Source organism: Stenella coeruleoalba (genome assembly GCF_951394435.1).
Source record: "Stenella coeruleoalba genome assembly, chromosome: 7".
NCBI classification, from domain to species: domain Eukaryota; kingdom Metazoa; phylum Chordata; class Mammalia; order Artiodactyla; family Delphinidae; genus Stenella; species Stenella coeruleoalba.
The window spans coordinates 42,896,040-42,909,543 of record NC_137153.1 but is presented as its reverse complement, the minus strand read 5'-3'; the positions used below and the strand labels follow the sequence as shown (position 1 = coordinate 42,909,543).

General features: G+C 53.1%; 1 protein-coding gene across 2 annotated transcripts; it reads right to left on the bottom strand.

Moving 5' to 3' along the window:
* Positions 1-5,980: 5,980 nt before the first annotated feature.
* AQP3 (aquaporin 3 (Gill blood group)) lies at positions 5,981-10,953 on the bottom strand (the record flags this gene model as incomplete). 2 transcript variants are annotated; one of them, XM_079926503.1, is made up of 6 exons in its annotated part: positions 5,981-6,149; positions 6,236-6,453; positions 6,701-6,819; positions 7,158-7,295; positions 7,660-7,786; positions 10,846-10,953. In XM_079926503.1, 6 exons carry the CDS (start codon positions 10,951-10,953, stop codon positions 5,981-5,983), a joined length of 879 nt encoding a protein of 292 aa, XP_079782629.1. The 2 variants fall into 2 exon arrangements, with proteins under 2 accessions (XP_079782629.1, XP_079782630.1); XM_079926504.1 differs by lacking the exon at positions 6,236-6,453 and having other exon boundaries at positions 6,027-6,149.
* Positions 10,954-13,504: the final 2,551 nt, after the last annotated feature.

The following is a 13,504-nucleotide window of genomic DNA, read 5'->3' as shown; positions in this document are numbered from 1 at the left end:
ATATATATTTATATATATATATACATGTATGTAGTATACATATAGTATAAGTAGTATTCCATTATATGTATATAATGGAATATTATTCAGCAGATGAATGAATTAAGATTAACAGATGAATGGATAATATATATACCACATCTTAATCCATTCATCTGTTGATGGACATTTAGGTTGTTTCCATATCATTTTCCATATCAATTGTAAACAATGCTACTATGAACATTGGAGTGCATGTATCTTTTAGAATGAGTGTTTTTGGTTTTTTCAGATATATATCCAGGAGTGGTATTTCTGGGTCATATAATAGTTCTATTTTTAGTTTTTTGAGAAACCTCCATACTGTTTCCACAGTGGCTGCACCAATTTATATTCCCACCAACAGTGTATGAGGGTTCCCTTTCTTTTTGGAAAAAACATATTTATTTATTTATTTAGGCTGTGCTGGGCCTCAGTTGCAGCATGCGGGATATTTAGTTGCAGCGTGCGAACTCTTAGTTGCAGCATGCACGTGGGATCTAGTTCCCTGACCAGGGATAGAACCTGGCCCGCCCCCTGCATTGGGAGCTCGGAGTCTTAGCCACTGGACCACCAGTCCCAAGGGTTCCCTTTTCTCCACATCCTCACCAATGTTTGTTACTTGTGTTATTTTTGATGATAGCCATTCTGACAGGTATGAGGTGATAGCTCATTGTGGTTTTGATTTGCATTTCCCTGATGATTAGTGATGTTGAGCATCTTTTCACGTGCTGCTTGGCCATCTGCATGTTCTCTTTGGAGAAATGTCTATCCAAGTCTTCTGACCATTTTTTAATCGGGTTGTTTATTTTTTTGATGTTGAGTTTTATGAGCTGTTTATATATGTTGGGTATTAACTCCTTATCAGTCATATCATTTGCAAATATTTTCTCCCATTCAGTAGGTGTCTTTTCGTTTTGTCAGTGGTTTCCTTTGCTGTGCAAAAGCTCTTAAGTTTAATTAGATCCCATTTGCTCATTTTTGTTTTATTTCCTTTGCTTTAGGAGACTGATCCAAAAAAAAATATTGCTACTATTTATGTCAAAGAGTGTTCTGCCTGTATTCCTCTAGGAGTTTTACTGTCTCTGGACTTTTTTTTTTTTTTGGCTGTGTTGGGTCTTCGTTGCTTCGTTGCTTTGTTGCTGGGCTTTCTCTAGTTGTGGCGAGCGGGGGCTACTCTTCATTGCGGTGCTCAGGCTTCTCATTGCAGTGGCTTCTCTTATTGCGGAGCATGGGCTCTAGGTGCATGGGCTTCAGTAGTTGTGACATGTGGGCTCAGTAGTTGTGACTCGCAGACTTAGCTGCTCTGCGGCATGTGGGATCTTCCCGGACCAGGGCTTGAACCCATGTTCCCTGCATTGGCAGGTGGATTGTTAGCCACCGTGCCACCAGGGAAGCCCATGGTCTCTGGTCTTACATTTAGGTCTTTAATCCATTTTTAGTTTATTTTTGTATATAGTGTTAGAGAGTGTTCTAATTTCATTAGTTTACATGTAGTTGTCCAGTTTTCCCAGCACCACTTATTGAAGAGACTATCTTTTCTCCATTGTATATTCTTGCCTCCTTTGTCATAGATTAATTGACAAAAAGTGCATGAGTTTATTTCTGGGCTCTCTATTCTGTTCCATCGATCTATGTGTCTCTTTCTGTGCCAGTACCATAGTGTTCTGATTACTGTAGTATAGTCTGAAAGTCAGGTGGGACGTGATTCCTCCAGCTCTGTTCTTCTTTCTCAAGATTGTTTTGCCTACTTAGGGTCCATACAAAATTTAAGATTATTTGTTCTAGTTCTGTGAAAAATATCCTTGCTATTTTGATAAGGATTGCATTGAATCTGTAGATGGCCTCAGGTAGTATTTTAACAATATTTTAACAATATTAATTCTTCCAGTCCAAGAACACAGTATATCTTTCTATCTGTTTGTGCTGTCTCCAATTTCTTTCATCCGTGTCTTATAGTTTTCCAAGTACAGGTCTTTTCCCTCCTTAGGTATGCTTTTTCCTAGGTATCTTATTCTTTTTGATGCGATGGTAAATAGGATTGTTCCCTTAGTTTCTCTTTCTGTTAGTTCATTGTTAGTCTATAGGAATGCAACAGATTTCTGTATATTAATTTTGTATCCTGCAGCTTTATCAAATTCATTGATGAATGAATTGATGAATTCGGTAAAGTTGCAGGTGAAGGAGGCTCCCCACCTGACTTTCTCCTTCCTTTGCACTGCCAGCATTCCCAGGTGCACAACTCAGTGTCCCCACCTCAGGACAGGCTCCCTCCTCCCAATGAGGAGGCCAGTACCTGCACAGACCCTCCTGTGGGGGACCAAGGGCATCTCTGGCCTCTGGGGTCTCTGTTCAGGGTGGAGTAGTCCCTCCTCTCCCCTTCCCACCCCACCCAATTCTACCCCACCCATGCTTCCCCAAGCCTGGGGTGGCCACACCCAGGCTTTTAGACAAACAAAATCAAGGGGAAAGAGTTAGCAAGAAGGAGGGAGCTCATTACTAGGAATTAAGGAGGAGATATGCCCTGAGGTAAGATGAGCGGGACTGGTCACTCAGACTCTCTTAGGTACATGACATGTTCACTTAGAAGTACACATAGAAAGACCCAGACACAAAGAGTCAGGCAGGGACAGAGACACAGAAAGAGACAGAGGCATGGTCAGCCAGGGGCACAGACCCAGAGCCATACCAGACAGACTGAGAGAAAGATAGGTACACCCAGCAGCACTGAGAGATGCAAAGCTGCGTGTGCGCACACACGAGCAGGCACACAAGGAAACGGAAACCCAGCTCAGGTTTCAGGGAGGTGGATTTCAATGCCAGCAAGTCAGAGCTTTAAGGAACAATGAGCTCCTCCAAAGATGGCTGTGGAGAGGACTAGCTCAGGAAGAAGGGACAGAGATGAGACGTGGGATCTTGTTCTCTCTCAAGTCCACCCTGGCAAACGGATTAAATTACTTTTCTGAAAGAGATGAAGAGGTTTATTTCTAGAACTTGCTATCAGACAGAACTGCTGGTAGGAGGCATATCTTAGAAGGGAGTGGGGAGGTGGGAAGCTTCGCTCCTGCCCCCAGGGGTCATGCTGCTACTTGGCTTCTGTCACTGGGCGGCCAGGCCTTCCTCTTCCTCACTCGGTCTGACCTTCCATCCAGCGTGTTCCCTAGGCTGCATGCTCCTCTGCTCTCTACACCCGTGGTGGCCCCCTCTTGTGTCTCCCTTCTATTCCTCCCAAAACCCTCCTCAAGTTAGGGCACGGCAAGCCATCACCCTGTTCTCCCTCCCCCCTCTCAGGAACTTCAGATTCGTGGAAGGAATCTGAGGCGGAAGAGGATATTAAGTTCAATGACCTTTAAAAAACAGCCTTCAGATCTCTCCACCAACCACCATCCCCCCTCCCCTGTTCTGCAGGAAAAAATCATTTTTTTGACATTTATTGACTATTATCTTCCATTACCTCCTCCTCTCAATGTCTCCCAATTCACAGATGAGGAAACTGAGGTTCAGGGAAAGAAAATGACCACCCCAGTATCACACAGCTAGAGAGAGGCCAAGCTGGGCTTGGAATCCAGGTCTGACTACTTGTTCACCACTGGTCCAGAAGCCCTCCCACCACCCCCTGGTCAGGGTCAACTGCAGGAGTTAAGAGTAAGAGAAGACAAAGGGTATGGGGCATGCTGGGGAGGATAGCAGAGTGAGGGTACCCAAAGCGGGACAGGTGTGGCTGCAGTGAAACTCTGAAGCACACATTCTCCTCCCTTGGTTTGCCCTTTCTCCCCCCAGGGCCTGAGAAGGGGACACTCCCTCTGGCTCAGGTCCCTTCAACATTCCAGACACGCCTCCTGGGAGCTGGGGACGAGTGGGTGGAGACCTGAGATGGAACTGCCTTCCCCCAGCCCCACCTGCCCAGAGTCCAGGCTGTGCGACCCACCCACTCTGGGCCATGGTCTCCTTATCTGTGAAGTGGCTGGGGAGCAAGAGTTGGCTTATCCTCTAAAAACCACAGTTCTCCTCCAGACCCAGGCATCCCAACGTGGTTAACTCTGCAGGAGAGCTTGGGTTGAGGCTGCCTTCCCTTTTTATTCCCAGTGAAAGTTGAGGAGGATTCGGTAAGGAAGGAGCAGGAGGTGGGAAAGGGCATGTGATCTCCCAGCAGAGCTTCCCAGGCTTCAGTCAGGGCACCAGAGTTAGTCCAATCCCAGATCCCAGCCTTACAGGACACAGGGGTGCCTCAGACTGAAGAACTGAAGCACAGGAGGCACGAATGAATGCAGCTGTGGTCTCTGGGTTCAGACAATTGACTGTAGAGATGGTGAAAGAATGGGTAAGGCAGGGATGACTTCCTGGAGGAGGTGATGGAGAAGATCAGGAGGATTTTAGTGAGTGGGCAGTGAGGTCAGAAGGCACAGGAGCACACAAAGTAGTCTGGGGTGGATGGAGCATCGTGAGGGAAGGTGTAGGGACCAGGGCCAGGTCCTGGAGGGCCTGACTGCAGGATGGAGGGATTTGAATGGTCGCTGGGTAGCGGTAGAAAGAGGCCCACTTTCAGCGGGGGTTTTCAGAAAGATCCCTCTGGTTGCTGTGTGGACTGACTGGGGCAAACTGGAGTCAGAGAGGCTGCTCAGGGGGCTGTGGCCAAGGTCTAGTTGAAGGTGATAGAGCCCAAACAGCTGCGAGGTGTAGAAGGCAATAACAGGTTCCCGGTCTGATTGGTCTCTTCCAACAACAGGGAGCTCACTATTTCTTGGGTAGCAGTCCTCTCCTTTGGGCAGCTCTGCCTGGGAGAAAGTTCTTCCCTAAGCCAGGCTTCAGCCTGCCTTCCTGGGGTAGTAGGTGGGTGCAGGGGTTGGGAAGATGTGATTCATTGTACTGGGGGATCCCAGGAAGATGGAAACTTGGGGGAGAGTGTGGGACTCTTGTGTTCAAGCTGAGCTGAAGGAGCTCTCTGACCTGTCTGTGTGACTGACCCCTGCCCCTAGGGCAGGTTTGAGTATTACCCTGAGGGTGCCCTGGCTATCTGTGGCCAAAGTCACCGAAGTTCTTTAGCTGGTGCCATGAAAACAGCAGAGCGAGCAGAGAGATATTTACACAATTGGCATATATTTTATTATTTTTTTATAAAAGGCAAAAGAGTACATGAGTTGAGGATTAAAGGAGTGAAGGAAAAAAAAAAAAGGAATGAAGAGCCTATTAGAGTCTCCCAACCCCATCCCTAAAACTGTAATATTTTTACATACACACACACACAAATATATATATATACTTTTTTTTTCTTTTTTTAAAGAGCAAACGTGAAACTTATGACCTGGACTTCACCCCACCCACCTCATGCCTCCATCGTGACAGAAACACATCACTCCGCTCTTACTTATGTATGAATAGCTAGAGCTCCTCATCTGGGCTGTGGTCCCCTCCTCCTAGCCCTACTCATATTCCCACCCTACCTCCCCCAAAGCCTATAGAAGCCCCCTGTGGAGAAAAAACAGCAGACACACACATACTAAGAAACACATGTACCTGGACCCTCCTCCACACGGAGCCCCTGAAACATGCAGATCCCTGGTGCTTTCCTCACTCATAGACAGACACAACACCCTCCCTCCCTCCGGGCCTCCCCCACACGCCCACAGATAGAATCCTTTCCACTTGGTCCTTTGCCCTGAATATCTGGAAAACCACACACACGCACACGCACACATCTGCTGCCCATTCTCTCTCTTTGAGAGACAAAGGACTAGATTGGCCCTACTCCCTGTGCCACCAGCTTACAGGCAGTGGCCAGCGGTCCTATTGGATCCTATTTCCTTCAGGATGGAAAATCCTGAAGGGGGCTTTCTAGAGGGGCGGTGGTAGACAAGGAGCTTCTTAGCCTGGGAGGGGTGTCGTGAAGAGGGCTTCTAGGAAGCAGCCCCTGCACAGTCAAAGGATGCTCATGAGAGGGGTTGAGGGGGAGGCCCCTGCCCATTCACATCTGCCCCTTGTGCTTCACGTGGGACAGCTTCACATTCTCCTCATCGGTGGAGGGTGGAGGTGGTTCCAGGTGCCAGCCGATCATGAGCTGATACACGAGGACACCCACGATGGAACCCAGGAGTGGGGAGATGATGGGCACCCACCACCAGTGGTGGCCGGTCCTGGGGGCAGACAGATGTGGTCAGGGACGCGTGGGGCAGGGCAGAGGGGAGACGGGCTGGCGCACGCTGGCGGGGACTGCACTCACGTGAAGACTTCCGGGCCCCAGCCGGCAATGGCTGTGAAAAGGCGAGGGCCGAAGTCCCGGGCGGGGTTGACGGCGTAGCCAGAGTTGAAGCCCATGGACGTGCCGATGACCAGGACCACCAGGCCCACAGTGAAGGCCTCCAGGCCAGGCGGGACAGGGTTATTGTAGGGGTCCACAATGGCCAGCACACACACGATGAGGGAGGCTGTGCCAATTAACTGGGGAGTGGGGAGAACAGGGTGAGAAGAGCCCCCGTCCACCTCCCAGCCTCCCTCCACTCTGAGTCTTGGCATCTCCCGTTCTCTGCTCTCCAGAGCAGTGGTACTAAGACTTTTGCTGGTTAACTTTGCAGATTCCTAGGAATCTGCTCTAGACGAGGAGTCCTCTCCCCCAGCCAGCCCATGAGCAACCCAAGGCAGCCTGGTCCTCCTCCCCGAGTTCCCCTCACTCACCCCCAGCCCGTACCTGGTCGAAGAAGCCATTGACCATGTCCAAATGTCCAGAGGGGTAGGTGGCAAAGATGCCGGCTGTGCCATTGGGGCCCGAAACTATAAGCTCGTTGTTGGCGAAGCCCCAGATTGCATCTGGTCACAGATTAGATATCAAGTGGGTGAGGGCAGAGGCCTGAGCCCCATCTCCCCTCTCAGGCTAGGCCCACCCTCCCAGGGGTCACAGGTGAGTGTGATCGCTGCTTTATTACCCTGGAGTCGGGGGTGGGAAGGTGGAGGGGTGGAGGGCCTGACTCCATTGTTGCCCGACTCATTTCTTTCCCCTCATGACCCCCACCTGGGGCCTGTGCGTGAATGAGTCATAAGCCCGGGGCCTGGGCAGGCCCCAGCCATCTGTCATCGAAAGGCCTGGTGCCAGCAGGTCCCAAGCAGAGGGAGGGGGTAGTGGAGGAAGGCAGGGTAGGAAGCCTCACCATAATACAGCCCAAAAACGATCCCGGCACCCAGGAAGGCTCCCAGAGTCTGAGCCATGGCGTAGATGGGCAGCTTGATCCAGGGCTCACGCGCCAGCAAGCACATAGCAAAGGTCACGGCAGGGTTCATGTGGGCCCCTGGGCAGAGGGGAGATGGAACCTATTAACCCCTGCCTGCCACAGTGGGGAGGCCAGGATTCCCCCGCCCCATACTCCCCCTCTCTGGCCTGGTGACCAGGGATGCAGAGAAGGGTTTCTTGTACAGAATGGTGTGTTGGACTATCGACTAGTAATAACAACTCGACTAATCTCTGATTCCAAGGTCAGAGTCAAAATTTCCAAGTATCAAGTTCCTTCACCACTCTTCTTTTCCAAGGACCCAAAGCTAAGCCCTGGCTATGCCCTGTTCTGAGATGACTTCCACTCCCACCCTATTCTCCAGCGGGACACCTTGTGGGAATGCTGTGGAGGGGTGATGGCTGAGGGTGGGGTAAGGCCTTACCAGAGACCTGGCCAGCGATAAGGATGCCTAGGGTGACGGCGAAGCCAAAGGCCAGGTTGATGGTGAGGAAACCACCGTGGGTGCCCCGGCTGAGCACGACCTGGGCCACAGAGCCACAGCCAAACAGCTGTGTCAGGAAACAGAACAAAGCAGGGAGGGTGAGGACCAGTGAGTCTCACTCCAGAGGGCAGGGATGAAGCCAACAACCTCCCCCTGCCTTCATGGGGAGGACGGGAGGGCGAGAAGCCCTTTCCTGGAATCGAACCCCTCCTCCTCCTGCTGCAGTTATAACCCGTAGAAGAAGCAGACATGGCCTCTTAGCCCCAATGTCCCAATGTCTTACCCAATGTCTTACCCACTGTCCCAACTCTACTAATAACAGGGTCCTATGGAAGGGACTGGAAGCAAAGTTTGCAACCTCGAGCCCAGAAGATGGCTGAACCATCTCCACTGATTTTTCTTGACTCTCAGTAGGAGTGGGTGGAAGGGGACACTCTCACCTGAGCAGTTCCTCCTCCAGCCCTTCAGGCCTGGCCCATAGGGGTGGGAAGGCTCTCACTCATCCCCTACCTGCAATTGCCTCCCTCCCTGCCCCAAAGAAGAGCTGAGGGGGAGAGGGCACAACGAAAGGGAGGAAGGCAGAAGTCCTCCTGAATCTGGGGTGTCAGAGCTCCTGCCTCTCCCTGCTCTCCCTCTCAGGATCTTCAGCCTCCTTGACCTGTTCCTGACCCAGAGCCTCCTCTCTCCACTTGCCCTGACCTCCCTGCCCTCAGAGGTCCAGGTTCCCCACTCAGATTTGGAGGTCCCAAAGACAGCGATCTGTCTAGTCTCACTTGCCATAGTCCAGGACCCCCAGAGCAGTGGAAGTGGGGAGACTAGTTCTAAGCTTTCTGCTGGAAATTGGGGGGGTGGTGCGTATTCAAGAGGACTAAAATCCCTGATGTCCTGCAAGTACAGAATGTGCTATTTGTCCGTTCCCCTTGTTCAAATGTAAAAATGTTTCTGTACTAGCTCCTCTGCAAAGAGCCATTGCCCTGAGCCCCCAAAGTGTCCCCCGAAGCTGCTCCAGCCCTGCCCCAGCTCTCCTCTCCCACCTCTCCATAACTAAAGTCTTTATGCCTATCCAGCAGAAATTTTCCAAAACCTGTGCTCAGGGCCCTCGTCACTTCTAAAGGGTCAGTGTCCTGCTGTACTGGGTGGTTAAGCATTTTGATTATCATCCTTCACGAAGACCAAGAGATAGTGGGGAAGCCAGCAGCCGTGATGCAGGGCAAAGGTGTGCAGGCAAGTGAGAGCAAAGGTCAGAGAGTGTAAGTATGTATGTGTGTTGGAACAGGCATGTGAGGGTCTGGGGCACCCTGCCCAGCTTGGCTGGCCCTGGCCTCAGCTCCTTGCCTGCCTGAGGCCCAAACCTGGCTCCATCCCAGGGGGCCTTGGAGGGAGAAGCTGTCAGAGCCAGTTCCACCACCTTGAGACTCTTCTTCCTCTTCCTCCGGGCTCACTCTCCCTCTCCTCACCTTACTAGGAGCCTCAGAGAAAGGGGCTTCCCTCGCCCGAAAGCCAGCCTTGCTTCTGCCACTGTAGGCTCTCGGTCCCCAACCCACAGAGGTATGCAGGTAAGCCTTCACCGACCACTTGGGCGTCTCCCGGGCCTAGCCTCTCCTCTCCAGGCACTGACACAAAATGCCCCTCAGCCACCTGAGCCTGAACGCCTTCACAGACATAACACCCTCCTTCTGTGGTCAGGGAGAAGCCAAATGACCCTGGGGCTCAGCGGGAGGCCTGACTGCTCCTTTGGGGGAAGGCAAACTGAGACTAGGGAGGAGATAGGAAGACCCCTCTGTGAAGGGAAGACAACTTGCTCTGTCCTGGCTGCTCTCAAACAGGGGGCTGGACTAAAAATCAGACAGGGACGGGGGGACACACGGCTCGGGGGCAGGAGGAAAACAAGCGTCTGTCCCTATTCCCTTCTTGGCACTTGGCACTGGGAGAGAAGAGAGGCAGATGACTGGGAGGTCTACTAGTCTGCGGAGGGGGTATGGATAAAGTGCCCCACCTGGCTTCCCCCCTTCTTGTTCCTGGAAGCCAGAGGTGAGTCCAGCTTTCCTCTCCCTATAGAATCTGCTCCACCACCACCACCCATTTAGGGTGGGCCATCCAGCCCTACTTGCCCCTAGTTAATCTTGCTAGTTCACAGGGGACCGCCTGGTGTACGTCACCTAGGGTTGGAAGTGGGACACGGAGTACCCCATCCCCTGTAACAGAGCAAATGAACCCAGACGTAACCCAGAGGGAAACAGGTGTAACCACAAGAGTGGCCGAAAATCTGCGAGTAACTGGGACAGGAAATGGAGCCCATAACTGGTGTGTCTGTCAGACCCAAAAGTGCAGAGTCACCCAGGAACAACCCAGACCCAAACTGGCATAACCAGGGCATAACTGGGACTGGGGAGTAACCCAGGCAGGGAAGCGTCCCCCTCAGAGAACCTGTACAGTAACTCAGGCCCCGGGAAGTAAGTCAGAGTGCTTCTGCATGGAAGCTGACAGCATCTGTCTGGGAGTTGCTCAGCACTAGGGGAGGAAGTTTAGTGACACCGCGTCCTTTGTGCCTGGGGCACAGCTGCCTTCCACAGACTCCTCTCTTCAGGATCCTCCCTCCTTCCCGCTTGCTGTTTGCTGTGTAGCCCCCGCCCTCTGCCCCCACCTGTGGCAAACTGTCCTTATGGCAGGGCAACTTTTGGACTTTCTTCTGAGTCTTAATTATTCATTAGGGGCCAGGCATCCAAGACCCAAATAACCCAAGAGGGACCCATTTGCCACTGCCTCCACTGCCTCCCAGGGCTGGGACTCTAGGAACCTGGGGAGCTGTGGAAGCCAGAAAGGGCTGGAGGTCCCAGACTGCAGAGGTGACTGCTGTCCCCAGCCTGTGGGCTGGGTCACTGGTGAGAGGGTAAAGGATCAGAGCTGTCACTGGGGCATAACAGCTGTCATCCTGGCAAGAGTCGAAACTGTCAGTCACTGAGGGGGTTAACGCTATGGGCGAAGAGTGCTCCGGAAGGGGTCAAGTTGGGGGCGAGGGATCAGAGCTGGGAGAGGGGTCAAGGCTGTCTTAAAAAACACAGACCCTCCGGTGAACAGAGGGACTGGGGAGTGTGGGGCTGGAGAGAGGCTTCTCCTGCCACTCACCACGAGGATGAGGGTCCCCAGGCACTCAGCCAGCGCCTGGCGAAGCAGCTGGTAGCGGATGTGGAGCATCTCCCCGCAGCGGGACACCAGCTCCTTCTGTCGACCCATGGCTGGGGCAGGCGGCGGTGCTGTCGGGCGGGCGGGCGGGCGGGCGGCGGACGCAGCAGCAGTGGCCGTCAGCGCCGAGTGGCGCCTTTTATAGAAGCCGGAGGCAGCGCCCCGCCCGCCGGCACCGCCGCCTGCCGAGCCGGGTGCCGGTCTCAGGAGTGGGCGGCCACCCCGCACTGCTCGCCTAGGGAGGCTGGAGGGGACGCTGGGTTGGGGGGACGCTGATAAGGAAGGTAGGGGTGTGTGGTGTGAGGAGGCTTTAGGGCTGGTGTTGGCCCGGGGAGGAGGTGTGTGGGGGCTGAGACCAGACTGCGGGGTTGTGGAGTCTGAGAGCCGATGGTGGGGTGTAGGCACGTGCAGGACGGGGGCTCACGGGGGAAAAGGAGCCGCCAAAAACACCTCCTTGGGCTACTCTCAGTGAGCCTCGCTGCCATCCTCACCACGGTGGAGGGGAGAGGAGACATGTCAGAAAGGAAAGGAACTCTGCTTAATTCACTGTGGTGTCCTACGTGGGAGGGAAACCCAAAAGGGAGGGGATATATGTATAAGTATGGCTGATTCATTTTGCTGTGCAGTAGAAGCTAATACAGCATTGTAAAGCAGCTGTACTCCAGTAAAAATCAGCTAATACAAAAAGAATTTTTTTTTTTTTTTTTAAAGAGAGAAAGGAAAGGAACTAGCCCCAGCTCTACACGATGGCTGGACCTGGCGTGTCCTCAGTCAGGGGCCTGGAGGGAGGAGGCTGTGGGCCCCAAGGGAGAAGAGATCCTCTCAGAGTCCAGACCCAGGTGGACTCAGGAACACAGGTGCTGAGTTCCAGCCAGAGTACACCAGCCTTTGCTTCTTGCACAGTTAGTACATGTCACATGTTGCATGTCTTGACCTGCTCCGTTCTCAGCTGTGTCCACACATGACATCTGTCCTATGTGCCTGATCACACTTTCTGGGCATTTTTTTTTTTTTTTTTTTTTTTTTTGGCGGTTCGTGGGCCTCTCACTGCTGTGGCCTCTCCCGCCGCGGAGCACAGGCTCCGGACGCGCAGGCCCAGCGGCCATGGCTCACGGGCCCAGCTGCTCTGCGGCATGTGGGATCCTCCCAGACCGGGGCACGAACCTGCGTCCCCTGCATCAGCAGGTGGACTCTCAACCACTGCGCCACCAGGGAAGCCCGCCTTTCTGGGCATTTTTCATGGCTTTGCTCATGCCTGTTGAACACGGCTGGGTTAACAGAGCTGTCACACGTGTACCTGCGTGCATCTTGCACATGGCTCCAGAGGCTGAGCTGCAGTTGTCCTGACATGCCATAGGCCACATGCTTGCCGGCAAGGTGAGTTCCAGCTGGTTTGTTTTTTGGTTTTTAATATTTATTTATTTGGCTGCACACTCAGATCTAGTTCCCTGACCAGGGATCAAACCCCGGTCCCCCTGCATTGGGAGGGCAGAGTCTTAACCCCTGGACCACCGGGGAAGTCCCGAGTTCCAGCTGCTTTTAACCCTCGCCTCTCCCACTCCGGCTGATCCCTGGCCAGGGGCAAGTCTGTCCCTTTAAGAGATTAAGCTGGCTGAACTGAGGGTGTGTCAGTCCCATCTCAGGGGAGGCATGGGGCAACCCTGTTCCCTATGCTGCATCTGATAATTGGGAAACGGAGGTCTGGTAGCCTGGGCCTTACTCCCACAGGACTGGGAGCAAATATGCCCTCACCCCAGTCTCTAAAGGCAGCTTTGCCAGGGAAGAGCACATTTTCCAAAGGGACTTAATCCAGGTGGGCTAAGGGCCCAGGGGACTTGTCCCTTGAGGAATGTCTGTCAAAAATGAGGGCTCCAGGGCTTCCCTGGTGGCACAGTGGTTGAGAGTCCGCCTGCCGATGCAGGGGACACGGGTTCGTGCCCCGGTCTGGGAAGATCCCACATGCCGCGGAGCAGCTGGGCCCGTGAGCCATGGCCGCTGGGCCTGCGCGTCCGGAGCCTGTGCTCCGCAACCGGAGAGGCCACAACAGTGAGAGGCCCGCGTACCGCAAAAAAAAAAAAAAAAAAAAAAAAAAAATGAGGGCTCCAGAGGCGACTCATGCCCAAATAGATGGGGTTTGGCAACACACATAGATAGATTCACAGGTGCACGTGCAGGTGTGCAGCACACACACTACCCCCAAGGCTGGCAGCCATACTTGCCTATAGACCCTGAGCTTTGTTCACATGCTCCCAGGATCCCATTGCCCATGAGAGTCTAGCCATAGGCTCACATACATATGTAATCCCCACACAAGAGGTCCCCCATGACCCTTGGCCCAGGAAGAAGCACCGTACCCCCTGAACCCCACGGGCTGGGAGGGCCCAGAGTGAATCAGGGAGCCATTACTGAATGCCTGTCGGAGGCCCCACTGCCCATCTGTGACTCAGGACAAAACCCTAGACTCCTGGTGCCGGAGCCCAGACTGTGGGAAGGGGGGAAAGCTTGTTACAAGGCTTCACTCTCTTCTCCCCACTCCCTGGTATGCTTCTCAGCCCCTCACAGCCCCAGGTGGGGCTGCACAGGGCAGGAAGTGGCAAAGTGG